Genomic DNA, 15,472 nt, shown 5'->3' with positions numbered 1-15,472 from the left:
TTTAGTTTTGGTTTTTTTTATTGTACTTGTATCTGATTTATATCTGTCAGCTCACCGGTATACACATATCTGAAAGGTTAAAATGCGTTGTCCTTAGTTCCGCTTGTCGGCTGCTGTGTCATCGTTGAAATCACTTTCTCTTCCATGTTGTAATTTTTTCCTCCAAGTGATTGTCAAATCGGAAATGTAGAACTGGGAAATACTATTGCTTGATCTTGGTTTTATTCATTAGATCCCTTTGCGGATTGTTGATAAGCTCAGTCATTTGTAAACATCATTTGAGTCGCTGCCCTTCCTCTTAGCCCAGGCGGCTTTGTCATTGTTTGTCATCGACTTATCCTCTAAGGTATTTTTTTCTCCTCTAAGTAATCAGCAAAAGAAGGACAGCGGAACTGGGATATTTTAGCATCATTGAGGATTTCCTGTTATATTCAACCCTTTCACTTTTATGAATGACCAAGACAGAATTTCTCCTTACAATATCAATACAATATCAAGCAGACAGGTGATGAGAATGGAGAGAAATAACTTAGGGGATTATTAGTTGATTCAATAATAATTTCTTTGAGTAATAAGGGATTAGCGAAAGGATATGAAGAGGAAAACTGCCCAATTCACGTATTTTCGTGGTTGCACTTTGTGGGTAGAATTTCAGATGAGATGACCACAAAACAGCAGGATTGAAACCACTCTTGTCCAAATAAACAGGAACAAAACTCTTTAATACGCTCTCATGAAATTGTCACACGCAACGGAAATTGTCCAGTGCAATATAGGTTCAAGAATTTAAATTCTAGCTGACAAGATAGTCTCGTTCTCTGGAATCGCTCTCAAAACAAATAGAGATAAAAAGTTTTCTCGCGGAGCTCATGGCATATTACAGGAAATCATTTCGGTTTTGTAAGGAGCGCGACACATCGAGGAAAAAAACAGGAAATTTTGGGGCTGCAGTGCAAGAGCCGGAAAAGAGAAAGATCGATCCTTCAAAAGAGTCTTTTGAAACGTGGAGGAGGATTGCCCAGTTGGATGCTTTGTGTTCTAGCTCTTTGGAAAGAGGAAACCGGTTAGAACAAGAAATTTATTTTTGTCAAGATCGGGCTCATCAATTAGAGACGCAACTTCAATTGAATGGTAACAATGTCTGAAATTTGGAAACCGAACGTCAGGGTTCAGGAAATTAAAAGGAGGTTTTGCATCGGGAGTCGTTAAAATGCACCACAAACATATTGATTTGGGAACTACACGCAAGAGCATTCAGCGCTACGGTACCGGTGAGGGGAGATATTGAATTGACAAATGGTGATGAGCGCATTGGAAAAAGTTGAACTCGGGTATGATTTAATTTAGTGCTAACAAGGTGGGAATGTTTTTGTCTTTTTAAATGAGTCGGGAACGACGAAAAAGGCGCGGAGATTTTCCACAGGTTTTAAATCAAAGCTATCACAAATAATTAGAAGGACGATATAAACCGTAAATAAACCACTTCGAAAAATCTTTTATCTTACGATTCCAAAAGATTCTGCAGAGGCACTCCACTGCAGCTCTGTAAATAATGTAACACCTGCAAGACAGCACTGGTGACTCAAAGAGTTCCAATCATAACAAACATCGCGCGCGAGCCAAGCTGCTTCGCGTGCTGCACGAGAATTCGCGCGTGCGTCACATAGAAAACGCATGGTTAATGAAAAGCGTTGTTGTGGAACATTCGTGAAGGACAATAGAAGACTCGAGCAAAATATTTCTGATCTTAACCGTAACCATCAACAAGAATGCGTTTAAGTTGACGAAAAAAGAGCTTTTGTTTGAGAGAAAAATATCAGGGACGCGTGTTTTCAATACCGAGCTGCAGGAATTCGCATAAAATATCAACAGTCGGATATGATTTATGCTTCAGAACCCAACAGGGACGAACTATATTATCATGGCTGAGCTCACGGGAACAAAAGGCGATCACTCAGCTGTATAACAGAAACAGTTCTGCTGACATAGGATATGCAAAACACAACCCTTCGCGGTTTGAGACACAGCGAGCAGTATCGATTTAACGGAAAAAAATTTTTTCATTCATTTACCAGAGAAAAGACAGGAGGCATTGATCGAGAGAGCATTCGGCTGTAATTTCACGCAGGCGTAAATAGCGCCAATAAGATCGCGACAGAGGGTTGGAACGTGAAATGTTGCACTGATTATAAGAGAGATACCACGCGAGCTAGTACATATTTGACAGCGGCAGAGTTCTGAAAATGGAGGACGATCTGGATGAGAGATCTGCAGAATTTAGCGATAAATTTGAAAAATATCAATTCGATGTTAAAGGAGATCAATGGAACAAAGAAGTGAGAGGGAAGAAAGATTTTTCGGCATCGAGTGAATATCACGGCCGCGAACAGGTTCAGTCTGCTACTGTCAGCGTTTCTAACGGCGACACAATGGAAGGTTCCTCGAGGGAGTTTACGAATGGCCACGCAAGTCGTACGTCAGACAAGAATGAAAATGGATCTGCAACCAGTCTGGATCAGGAAGAAAGTGATTTTGCTTCATCGAAGACGCAACCCGAAGAATTGCGACAGTTATGCGATGTATTGATGGAGGAACGAGATAAGGCGACAGCTTTGCTCAGAGAGCGAAGTGATGAGGTGTTGCGCTTACGAAAACGCGCAGTTGAAAGTGGACACGATAAATCGGATTTAAAAATCCGATTAGCCGAAGTCCAAAGCCACGCAGAACAACTCGAGGAAGATCTAACATCCGTTAAAGAAGAGAATGAAAGATTGAAAGCAGAGATAGATAGGTTGAGAAATAGGATTGACGAACTAGAAGTGGAGAGTGCTAACCTTAAAGATAAATTTAAAGCGCGCGAAGATCACTGTGATGTTGCTGATGGAAAGATCACGACGATCGATTCGGTAAGCGCAGATCTGGCGCTTCAGGCGCTGGAGGAATCAGTTTGTGTTGCAAGCGAAGAAGAAAAGGACAAGAAACAACAAGAACTTGATAACTCTGCTATTGCAAATAAAGGAACAACAGTACTCGAAGCTCAACAAATCGAGGAAGAAGTAAGTTCATTCGCTGCACCAGAAGAAACGCCACCGGCGACTGAAAGCGAAATTGCGCGCGACGAGACAGCTTGTGTTGCAAGCGAAGAAGAAGAGGTCAAGAATAAGCAAGAACCTGAACACCCCGTTAACGCAAGTGAAGGAACAATTGGGGTCGAAGTTGAAAGAACCGTTAAAGAAGTAATTTCGTTTGCTGAACCAGAAGAAACGTCAGCTGTGACTGAAAGCGAAATTGCGCGCGACGAATCGGTTTGTGTTGTAAGCGAAGAAGAAGAAGAGGTCAGGAAACAGCAAGAATTTGAACACCCTGTCATCGCAACTAAAGCAACAACTGGACCCGAAGCTCAGCAAACTGATGAAGAAGTAAGTGCATTCGTACCATCAAAAGAAACGCCCATTGCGACTGAAAGCGAAGTGGTTGTCAAGAGAAGAGAAACTTGGCGCACCACTCCAAATTATTATCGTCACTCGTTCGCCGGTAGTCTTCCAAGGCCATTTCACTCCGTAGAACTACATTCACAACATTCGCTTGATCATTCCTCAAAGCACGAGCGATCGGAGTCGGTTCATTCCGACGCAAGCGGCGAGAGCGAATCGGACGTCCAGGCGCCTCCAAGTATACCGAGCTTCATGAGAAGGAGAGTGGAAAAACCATTCGTGAAATCAGCTGGACTTAGCCCTGTGCAGTTTAATTACCAACCTCTCCCTGTGAGTATATCGAACAAGCGCGGAAGCTGGTTGGGAGAAACGAGAGCCCGCAGTGATAGCCTGCCTACAGCTCACGAATATTCATCTGATAGCGAAAGTAGCGGGGTAGTAACTGAGAGTCCGTGCGAATGGGTGGAACGAGAACAAGTCGCTAACACATTGAACTCTGCGTTAGTAGAGATCGATGGAGTAAATGGAAGCGACAACGCGAATGAGTTTGGTCGTTCTATCGACTTTGACGCACAACCGCCACAATACGCTGAAAATATTCGAGATTCCTCTATGGATTTGGCACCGAGCGGTCATGGAAATGGATCAGAAGTCGTGCAGCATAATGGCGAAATAGAATTAGATCAAGAGGAAAAGGAGAAAAGAGAACACGTCTCTGATTTAGTGACTTTGTGGAACAGTAAAACAGAGCTGGAGGTTTTCGAGATTTAATTACCTTTGAGCGAACTGAAATTGATTTCTTCGCCGCCGATCAACTGTTCGAAAACGTGACTTAATCAGGGTTCAATGCGCTAACCCTCAAAACTTGACGTTTGTAATTTTTATGGGTCAAAGGAGCGGAATGTTAGCGGTTATCACTGGAAAATTGTGCAAAATAAATTCTTTTATCTTATCTCTGATCAAGTACCGAAGATCGATCTCTAGAATGCGTCAGAGAAGTCTTTTTCCGAATTTATATTGCTTTGATGTTGTCGGCGGTTTGTTGATTTCTATAAGAGTTCCGTTATGTATACAAACCATTTATTGTCTAAACCGGCTGTGTGTTATTACTTTGTCAAAGAAAGGACACTTCTCCTTTAATTAAAATGTGGCTTTTTTACCATTTTGATCATTTTATATTAGTTTTAGATAGCTACAGGTAATATTTAGGGAAGGGAAACTTTGTACTGAGATGTGGGGTCCCTTTACATTCGGAATTTTAATTTCTTTGAATAAAAGTATATTATTGGCGTGCTTGTGTTTTGAACAAGACCTCATTAAAGTGCTAAATTAGTTCTGCTTTAAACAAATTGATGAGTGGTCTGTTAGCACAATAATACGTCTCATGAAAACAAAAGTGTTTTCTTCATCAACTGTTAAAATTCAATGTTTTCAACTTCATTGATTTGCTGGAATGAAAAGTGCTTTCGCGTCTCTCGAGTTTCGTGAACACGTTTGACGCGCGCGTCGTGAACGAAGCGCGTGTTAGCCGATGCAATTCTATGAGTTACAATGGGAACCAAACCTGCTCGTCAGATATTTGTTTTGTCAGAAACTAACTCCCCTTTGGATTGAAAATTTTGCGGAGAATTTTATCCTGCGGACTAGCGAATCTTTTTGTTAGGCAGGTTAGCGTGAAACGCAGGGATGATTTGAACGCGAAGAACACGAATTGACACTGGAAGGATTCGCTATGGAGTTTTTGCTTTTTTTCGAACGATAAGCAATAAAGGTTTGGGATGTTTGATATCACTGTGTTATTTTTTTCGCGGAATCATCATCAGCAAAATCATCATACTTATTTTAATCCGGAAACTGGCTGCTACACGGAATACCTTGCAGCGAAGTAACGGATGTACTCGAGATTAAATGCAGACTTTAATCAGAGGGATCAAAAAGTGATAAAGCGGCTCTCAATATCTGCACAGTTTTTATATTAATAAATAATGGAGGTTAGTTTCTAAACAAACTGAGGTGCTGCACCAGTGGGGGGTATTATGAGATGATTTGGACTTATCAACTTGGTTGATAATGTAAATCAGAGACCGCGAAGAGGAAAATAAAAAGACAGTTTGTCTAAAAGAGCTTCAGTAGCGAGCCAAGGTAAACAAAATGACCGAAGTCTGGGGAAAAAAATACGGCGGACCATAATAATGTGCTAAAATTCAATTTATCAGCCAAAATGCCGAGGTAAACAGAGTACTAAGCGCCTTCCTGTGTTGTGAAATTTGGCGCATTGGAAATTATACCTCTTCCAAAACGCGGAAATAAACAGTGGTAAAAAAGCTCCGCTTTCTTAACAAAGATGTTTCTCTCTTATACAATCAGCTGAGTACCAAAGTTCGCGTGCAAAAAGCACGAGGTAGACAGAAATTTAACCCTGCAATCTTTAATCTTCCCGAAGCCATTAGCGTAAAGATAAATGCGATAAGGCTTTTTAATAGTGCAGATTTATCGGGAGGAGGCGGGGGGGAGCTATCGAACGATTATTCTCCGGCTGTAGTTAAGAGTAATATTTAAGTCTACATATAAATTCTCCATACTGACTTCATACGTATTTTTGTATGCTACTTGAGAGAATTGCCCATAACATCAGCATATTTATCATACTTGGTGTCTACCTTCCTTTTTATCAATGTCTCTTATTAACACATAACCATGTAATGATAACACAAAGCTCGCGAAAATAAAATTTTTGATTATCGCTGGAATGTTAAATAATCTATTCTCAGGTCCCTGATTTGTGAACCCCCCCTCTCCTCTCACTGCCCCGCTTCCCCCTTCACCCGAGTAAAAACGTGTTGGTTTCTATCAATGTGCACCGACGATGAAAAGTGAAAGCCGTTTAAAAAAGCTTTCAGTGAAACACTTAAGGGAAGGATTAAAAGATAAAATCCCTTTTAACAGTTGAAAAATTGATATAGTAATGCACTTTGATGACATCAATTTGTTTCAGTTTTAGGCAGATTTTTACTCACTGTTCAAAGTGTAATGATTTCAGGCGTTAATTTTTTTTTCTGCATTTTAGCGGTTTTTTTTTTTTTTTTGTTATTTGCTTGCCTGCAGCTTTGGTGATGTACCTAGCTAGATCAGAAAACACGAAACTGACTAAAATCGCTCGAGAAACATTACAAAACAAATAAGACTCGGAAAGTGGTCGGGCTGCTTATTCCAGAGAAGAATTTTTAACAAGATCACCTTTGGTGGCTTGATAGTCGTTTCCATTGCATCAAGACCTCGAGACTCTACATTGACAGACGCTGATGTAGTTGGAAAGTAATTTATTTTTGTCATAAATATCGATTGACAAAGGTGACTTTCACTGAGTAAGTTTATACATTAAATAAAACGAGATGATAAAGATTAAAAGGTACGAAGTACAATTCTATTGCCATTGATGGTAAAATGTGATCTCATTCACATCCCACATCACACATAACACATTACACATGACCCACCGCACATCACACATCAAATGAGTTACCGACTAATATCGTATTTCTGTCTCGTCTTTTTCATTACTCTCCCCATTAAAACACTATGTGAATGAGTCCAATTCATCAAACATTTAAATATATTAATTTTGTTCGATGGTGATCAAATCGTTCTTTCTAATTCCCTTCTCTTCGTCGTTATCCGTGCCTATTTCTTCGAGTGCTACTGCCTTACCCATAGTTTCCTCTGGATCGTTTTGTTCCAGTGCTACATTATGAGCGCAAGGTAGCTCTCCCGAGCTACAAATCGTCAACCTTTTCTTGCAATAGCTGATACTTTTTAGCCTACACTGATCCGCAGACTCTCGACCCAATTCTCTCTCGGATAACCGTTCCGACAATGTTCTGGCGGATGCGCTTGTTCGAGGAATCCTAAAACTCGACCCAGGTCCACCACTAGCGACTGGCGTCCGGCTGCAATCGGCGCCATTACTTTCCTGACTCCGGTTCTGACAAAACATTCCAATAAAGGCGTGTCTGAAGCGATGATTCAGCACAGCGTATATGAAAGGATTGTAAATAATGGCTGACTTTGCAAGAAGCAATGTAACTTCTTGAACTAAAATCGAAACTTTGATTCCGAGCGATACACACAAAGATACAATAACATGAGGAGACCAACACAATAAAAACACGAAAATTACAACAACGATCATTCGCGCAGTCCTCCAATGTGGGAGGGTAAATTTGCAATTTTTCCTGCGCCTTTTTTTCAGGTAATTGTTTTCCTTTCCACGTTTGCGAACCGACGCAAAAATCGAAAAGTAACAATAGATCATGATTGCAAATGGCACCAGAAATGAAAATATCGCCACAGCTATGGAGTATATCACCGTCCGTTCGTCTCTACTCTCAAAATTTAGATAACAGCCAGTGAAGTAAATCTCCTCTTGGAAACCAATCCAGTCGAAAATGATTGGCAGCGTGAAAAACAGTGTGTACACGTGCGTTAACCCCACGCAAAATAACGCGCGTTTCACGGTAATTTTCGCGCCAAAAGACGGTTTCGTGATTACCCAGAAGCGGTCGAGCGAGATTATAGCCAGGGTGTTGAAAGACATTGCATTTAAAAAGTGGTAAACAAAACCAAACGCTTCACACCCAACAGCTCCAAATAGCCAGCGATGCTTTACAGTGGAAGGAAAAGAAAAAGCCACATCCATCACCGCCAACATCAAGTCGCAGCCAGCAAGATGAACTATAAATAAATTTGTTGTCGTCCGCAGAGTTTTGTAGCAACAAAAAGCGATTAACACCCACAAGTTTCCGATAAAACCAAGGACTCCCACAATAAAAACGTAGGCGCTTATAACAGCAAGATCATGCTCTCCCAGTTTATCTGTTCCTTGTGAATTGTTTCCGGTAAAGTTTAAAGACTCTCCCATGGCCAATCCTCGCGTTCAAAGCGGTGAAAGTCGCAATCCGCGGTTCAAGTGTTTGATGCTCACATCAGGAACTATTGCTCCTAGCGTAGGAACAAAAATGGAAACGTCATTAAAAAATTTAAGAGAAACAACAATAAATAAAAGTGTTGCAATATGATGAATGTTTACGCTTCGAGGATGAAATGAAAAAAAGAAATGGCTTATGTTTTTTTTCAAAGTTATATTACATTGTTAAATTACAAGCTTTTTCCTCTCTCGAGGAGAAATTGTAAAACAGCAAGATATTAAGGCAAACATTGTAAAAAAAGCTGAAGATTGCATATTATATGAAACACAAAAGTTATAAAGCTTTGGCGATGTAAATGAAAAAAGGCCTCAGAAAAAGACGAAATGTGAAGCCGTTATGGCCTCAAGTAGTTCCTCTTGTTAAAGATTCTGCTGACTTCAATTCAGAGCAATGAATGTTTGAAATCAATCGAACTTCGAACTGCGGAGAACATAAAATAATACATCAAAGAATATGAAATGCTACAAATATCAAAACAAATGTCCTTCAGATTTCCACAAAAAGATATCGAAATCCGTCCAAAATATTTTTGATACTGATGGCATTAATAGGCTCTGTTAAAAAATATATATATTTTTAAGTCAAATACGTCTTTTTTTTCGCAGTCTCTCAAAATTTAAATGACTTTGGATTTGAGGGAAATGAAAATTTTCAAGCGCACACGATAAAGTTTTTACTCTATGGACATTGAAGAAAAGATAAAAATATAAATTTCACAGTTACTTTTAAAATGTTGGAAATTCTCACCTCAGCCGAAAACCCGATCCCTTGATTGATGTTCTCAAAAAGAAATATCACAGGTCGTGAAGAAAGCTAACAGATAGTTAGTCAGTTGAGCCTTTCAACTGATTGGCGGCTTCTTTTCAATTGCTGGTGTATTTGGCAATGATTTTTGCTTTTTTTTTCTCTCTAAATTTCCGCTTTTCAAAATTTCACTCCTGCTGGCGTAGGAGTCGATCTGTTTGAAAAATGAGGCCCATTGTGTCAGTAGATTCTATCCGAAAGGATTTTGAACTTGCCGAAATGCAAATTTTTTCTTATCCGCCCGGCTATTGTTTGCAACAATGTTATTAAATTTTTCTTTCCAACGTAAATCCAAGACAAATTTCAATTGAAGTCCTTTTAAAAGCGCATTTTAAAATTTCTCGCAATTAAAGTCGCTTTGCTGCGCTCGGGTGTGAAGCTCAGTCAACAAAAGTACTTAAAAGACTTACAGGAGCACGTGTCAGATTTTCTTTCTTTCCTGTATAGAAAATAGTCATTCTTCCAAATGCGCCAAGGATGCTTAGCTTAGAGAATTCATAAGCGGTTTTCCGGAAATAAAAGAAGTCATATTTCGCTTATAAATATAAATACATTTTTTTATTTCTTGTGCTAGAATACTGTAACTATAGTAAAACTATTGAAAAAGTCGATATTGCTATCTTTCCCTGAGCATGGCGACAAACTTAATGGGGAATAAAGAACCAAAGTCCAATAACCAAAAACTGCTTCGCTTCTAACATGTGTCGACACGTGGCTTCGCAACTCCGTTGGTAGTGACGCTTTTGGAGATCCGAGAGATACAAATTTTTATTACCGTCCAAGCCTAAATTCTGCTACCCTAAGCCTTTCCTTTCTGTTACGTCTTTCATAATGGTTAATCTGTAAACACTTTTTTTTCACTCCTAATCTTATTCACAGGTAAATTGAAATTTTTTTTCAGTTCACATAAACGATTAGCGATCAGATTCCTTATCAACAAACAAAGATCTAACTGTAGAATTTGCGTCGCTCTCAACATGTGTCTTTGTGGTCTAGCACTGGTGAGGCATGGCGTCGAAACCCGACAAGGTCTTAATCTTATTCTTCGGGACTTATTATTTGCAATTGCTTTATATCGATTGCAGTTGACTTGTGGAGATCAATTCGTCACTTATCATTTCCAGGTCGAATATCAATTATTATGATTCATCCATTGTTCGTAAAGGTATATTAAAAACTTTGGGTCAGTTAACAAATTTCAAAAGTCTTGCCAATAATTTGTCGAAAGTGTCTTAAATATTCATTACTTAGGTAGAGTATGACAAACTGCTAGTAAATGTGTTTATACATTTTTATTTAGTATGACACCTATCAAATCAAATCAGTTAACTACCAATTTTGTTATTGTTATTATTATTTTATCTTTTTCAGTTTATTACAAAAGCAAAAACTTAAATTCTATGTTGATTGCCCCAGTTCCGGACAGAAGACAAAGAGGCAAACAATTAGCGGCAAATGAAACATCGATGGCAACATTTTTCACATTTTCCGTAGGGAAAACCAAAATTGCCTGACGGAGATCGATGAGTAATTTTTTGGTCTCAAAAGATATTCAGTTCCAACTTTATATTTAATACGGGAACTGCATCCAATTAAACAAAACAAAAGTTTATCTTTTTGCTTTCGGCATGTCGGCTTTTGACCTCAGTTCTCAGTGGAGAAACATAATGTTTCCTATGCAACTGACAAGGAAAATTTGTTCAAAATCAAGAACTTCTTTAGTTGGTGATCCGTTTTCTTTATTCTTGTGACCTAGATCTGTCATTCAAGGGTGATATTGTAAGGAGAAATTAGACGCTGGTCACTCTTGGGGGTCAAAGGGTCATGATCGGTCTCTGGTCGCGGCGTCTCCGTTTTTCATGATAACAGAAAATTAAAAAAATGTCCGTAATTGACTAATAAGTAAACTGTCTAAAAATCAGATAATTTAGTGTTAACAACTGGGTTGAAAACGTAAATTAGCCACCGTAAAGGGTAAAAAAGCTTTACGGTGGCTAATTTACGTTTTCAACCCAGTTGAATAAAATTAATAAAACACTAAATTACCTGCTATACTCTCCTACCGACGCAGCACCACAGTTTCTTTAGAAACTTACCCCTTTATTCATTTGTCTAAAAATCAGTTGGTTCTAGCCGGCAAGTGCACCGGTTTATTGCAAACGGGCGGACAAGCATTAGCTAACGCCATTTTGCTAAAATATCGGGTGATTAAAAATAAAATCCAACACAAGATGATAGACTTATTTTTGATTCCAGATCGATCTTGAAATTGAAAGTACACTCCGCTAAAAATCAGTCATGATTTACATCACCCTTCTTCGATGAACGAAAGTCTCTCAAGTTTGTACTTTTAGCTGTATTACTTACTAGATGTTTTTTCTTTTCCCGCTAAGTCTGGCTCTCTTTCCATCAGATCGCCATGCATTTGACTATCATCGAGTTTCGTGCGTTGGGTCGGCCAAAATCATAGTATATCATTAAGTGTATAAGCTGAGAACATCTAGCTGTTTATTTACGGAGAACAATAATGTTATAATTATGACTCGTGAAAAATACAAACACAGGAAGATTACCGACCGTATTTACTTTTTTCTAAGGGAACAAAGAACTCGTTCTCCAGAAAAATTGCGTTGGACTTTTAAAAATGCATTAAAAAAATACACACCAACTAAAAATGTTGTTAACCGCAAACTCAGCCTTCGTTTGTCAAGCAGATTTAAATTAATCTCTTCCCTACTCATGAATTCTTAGTTGGGTAAATGTTATTCTTATGTAGAAATGATATCAAAAAAAATTTCACAAGCACAGAGAACAGATGGTGAGAATGATTTAGGGTGAGTTCAGTTAATTTTCACTAACACCTGCAAGAACTTTGTATCAAAAACGTGTCTTCGATATTTTGAATCAGATAACAGCGCCTAGACGGACTCTTTTAGTTGGTAATGCGTGGTCTAAATAGCATTTGGTGAGCGAAAATCCGCCATTAACTCGTCAGGGAAGATGCTCTCATTTACATTTTCAACAGATCACCAGGGATAGTAATTTTAATGTAAATTTTGTTCGTATAGATCGGCTTGTTTTGGTTACATTTACCGTCCTAACGAATTTCACGCGTGTAGCACTTTTAAAAAGACAAACTTCAAGGCATATTCTGTTTGATTTTGTTTTTCTCTTTTTATCAAAAATTGTGTGAATTCGTAAGAAAGAGTTCCGTGTTCTGACGAACATTAATGGTTACGTCTGTATGATGATGGATAATGTTCCAAAGTTTCGTACTCAAAAGTCAATTTACAAATGTGTTTTCTAAGACCTCAAGGTCAGAACGTGTCATCCTGAATTTGCTTTTCACGGCATGATCTAAAATGGTTTACAGTATTCAAGAAATCGAGCTCTTCTGGAGTTTTTTTGGGAAACCATCAAATTTAGTTTATCTCATTTACCTGACGTATTCCCATGAAGCGGTTAATTTGATTGACGTACAGTGCATGCTCCTTGTCCGGTGCTTTACGGGAAAGAAAGAATACATGAAGAAACACCAACAAAGGTAAACGTAAACGAACCAAGAATGATTTCAAAGAAAATCCATTAGAATTTTCCGAGGTAAAGCGATATGAGTGCTCTTTGTACGATCTGGTCCTGATTGGCCAGTTCAAACATTAGAATATTCAGTCGCCTACTAACGTCTCAAAGATAATTAAATTCTCGTGAATTGTCATATTTTCAAGGCTGTGTTTATCGGCGGAAATCGGGAGATATAACCTCCTTTTGGCCTACCTAGTTGATGCCTTTAATGTATACTGTAACCATTATTCGCCTCGCTGTCGACAGAGGATATGTTCGACTAATAAAATGTGCTTCAGAACACATGAATGAATAGATAATTAAACAGTCTTCCTTGATGAAATCGAAAACCAAAGATTTTCTTAAAGTTAAGACGCAAAAAGCACTGAATTAAAATGCGACTGGCAGTTGAATTGCCTGTAGTAGTGTTCCAAATTGTAAATATAACAGCTCGCGCGAAGGAAACAATTAAGTGAAAAGATTTCAAAAACATTTCACCCATTGGAGAATATCAAAGGAACTGAATCTACAATGTAATGCGATCGACAAATTTGAATATTTTCATGATGATTTAGATGAAGTTATTCGGGTGGCAAAGCAAGACCACCTTGAATTTAAAAGCGATTAACGAGAACAGATTATGAACAGACCTACCGATGAATTTCAGTGACTCTGAAGAAGTTGATTTGGCCCTCAAACCACACCAAAGTCGAGCGAGAGCATCTTATTGTGAGGCTCGTCGGCAGTTGTGTGTCGAACTGGTTAAATCATTTCAAATTTTCTCTTTGTCAGTAAATCAGTTTTACCACTTATCTCTTATTGTGCTACGTAGAAAAGCTTGCGTCACTCCTGGCAGATGCCTTCCTTAGACTTTATTGATTACGGCATAAACTGATATCTTTTTAATTTTTTTCGGGAAAGCTATCATCGATACTACAGCAGATGAAAGCGCTTAGAGGCATGTCTGCCTTCTGCTAATTTATTTTGTCTTTGCGGTTTTCTCTGCACGATGGCAAACAAAAAAATAATTTACTACTTCGTTAATTTTTGATTGGGATTAAAGTTATCATCAAAGTTTTAGCACCTGCGTTTCGCCTAGGGAAAACGTCTAGAAAACTGTGAGGAGGAAGTTAATGACATGGACGAGAAAACCTGGTGAGTAAATATAAGTCATTATAGTACATTTAACACTATTTGCCCCTCTCCACGCATGTCACCAGGATGGCCGAGTGGTTAAGGCGTTGGACTTAAGATCCAATGGACGTATTGTCCGCGTGGGTTCGAACCCCACTCCTGGTATAAACATCCTCCTTTTTTTTTTTTTTATTTATCTCTTTTTATTCTACTTCCTACGATTTAATAAATCGATCGGAAAGTGTCATATTTGGTTTAGTTTTATCCTGTGTTACGAATCACAAGAAATCGTGGGGAGGTTTTGAATACATTCTTTCTATGAAAATTTAAGGTGCTCACAAGCGAAAATGTTTGTAATTCCAAAAGAATAAAAGCCATTGGTGCATCATCTTCTGATCTGCAACGAGAAAACAGAACAGCTGGCGAACGAGGTTTAATCACATCCTCCTGCTCAAACGGACATTGACACAGCAATTGGCACGCCGAGTCGGTTACTTTCAATATTACGGCGATGCATGAACTGATCGTACAGGCGTCGGTGCTACACGGCTACCAACTACCACTAAGTTCCCAAGATTGTACCTCTACCAGGTCTTTATTTTCTTCTTCTTCTTCTTTCCTTTTTTAAGACAAATCCCGTTTGGCCTGCAATAATTAGATTATTTGCTAGCTCAGAGACATTTTTCTCATATTTTGCCGTGGTATCGATCGCTTTCAATTTTTTAATTTTTTAAAAATATTTTTAAATGCATTGCAAACATAACATTTGGAACCAGAAATATTAAAGTAGATTTAAAATACTGAACAACCTCGCCATTTTTCTATTGGTTGATATCAACGACATCAGATGCTGCATGAGAAAGTAAATATAGAGCAAGGATAGGATGGGGCCGAAAGACGAAACCCAAAGACAAGAGCCTGCGAGCGGGCTAAACAGGCAGCGGTAAGAGGTCACAGGGTAGTATATATGTCATATACAGGCAACTATTATGTCCCTAATACATATTATGTTCTGTACTTTACATAAGCGGTGGAATACTGCCGATAAGCGGCTTTTAGTAAAACACCTCTCTTACTTTGCAATACGTGTCTGATATATTTTGTTCTTTAACTAACTCTTTGAAAAATTTACGGGTGCTTTGTTCTTCCAAATTGCTCGAGAAACCAGTTGAGTATTCTGTAAAAAACGTACCTACTTCTAATTTCAACTTTCTGCCCTCAATTTTACCCTTTTTCCCGAAATTTAGCTGACTGTAACGTCTGAGGTTACTTGATGTCCTCTTAGCTAATGGGAATGCCGAAGTAAGGCTTCTCGTGGGTTGCACGCAGTAAAGCATAACAACGCACGTGCGTTTGGAATTTGAGGATGTCTTTGGAATCCCAATCTTCGCGTGCCGTGAAAAACACAAGGAACACCTGATCAAAGTTAAATCGATCAAACACTTACTAGAGTGACACTTCTGGCAGGGTCAAAGAGAGTTGAGAGCTGAAGTGTAACTACCTCGACTATGCAATGTCAAGCTTCCTAACAGAACGCCATTGCGTCTTAAAGAG

At 38.8% G+C, this 15,472-nt stretch overlaps 2 protein-coding genes and 1 non-coding gene across 5 annotated transcripts; 2 read left to right on the top strand and 1 right to left on the bottom strand.

Annotated features, from left to right (window-relative positions):
• Positions 1-1,351: 1,351 nt before the first annotated feature.
• Positions 1,352-4,724, top strand: LOC113677984 (uncharacterized). The gene has a single exon (XM_027194850.2). It carries the CDS (start codon positions 2,244-2,246, stop codon positions 4,203-4,205), a length of 1,962 nt encoding a protein of 653 aa, XP_027050651.2. The 5' UTR covers positions 1,352-2,243; the 3' UTR covers positions 4,206-4,724.
• Positions 4,725-6,739: 2,015 nt separating this feature from the next.
• LOC113677952 (visual pigment-like receptor peropsin) lies at positions 6,740-14,101 on the bottom strand. Of its 3 annotated transcripts, XM_089188096.1 has the most exons (3): positions 13,439-14,101; positions 12,664-12,725; positions 6,740-8,432 (listed from the first exon to the last, which is right to left on the bottom strand). In XM_089188096.1, exon 3 carries the CDS (start codon positions 8,350-8,352, stop codon positions 7,051-7,053), a length of 1,302 nt encoding a protein of 433 aa, XP_089044222.1. In that variant the 5' UTR covers positions 8,353-8,432; positions 12,664-12,725; positions 13,439-14,101; the 3' UTR covers positions 6,740-7,050. The 3 variants fall into 3 exon arrangements, with proteins under 3 accessions (XP_089044222.1, XP_027050614.2, XP_089044224.1); XM_027194813.2 differs by lacking the exon at positions 12,664-12,725; XM_089188098.1 differs by lacking the exons at positions 12,664-12,725; positions 13,439-14,101 and adding an exon at positions 9,167-9,490.
• Trnal-uaa (transfer RNA leucine (anticodon UAA)) lies at positions 14,000-14,083 on the top strand. Its single transcript has one exon. It is a non-coding gene; the product is annotated as a tRNA-Leu (tRNA).
• Positions 14,102-15,472: the final 1,371 nt, after the last annotated feature.

This window comes from Pocillopora damicornis, chromosome 1, assembly GCF_964200805.1.
Source record: "Pocillopora damicornis chromosome 1, jaPocDami1.2, whole genome shotgun sequence".
Taxonomy (NCBI): Eukaryota; Metazoa; Cnidaria; class Anthozoa; order Scleractinia; family Pocilloporidae; genus Pocillopora; species Pocillopora damicornis.
Note: the sequence above shows the minus strand (reverse complement) of the source record. Positions and strands in the feature narration are given on the sequence as shown.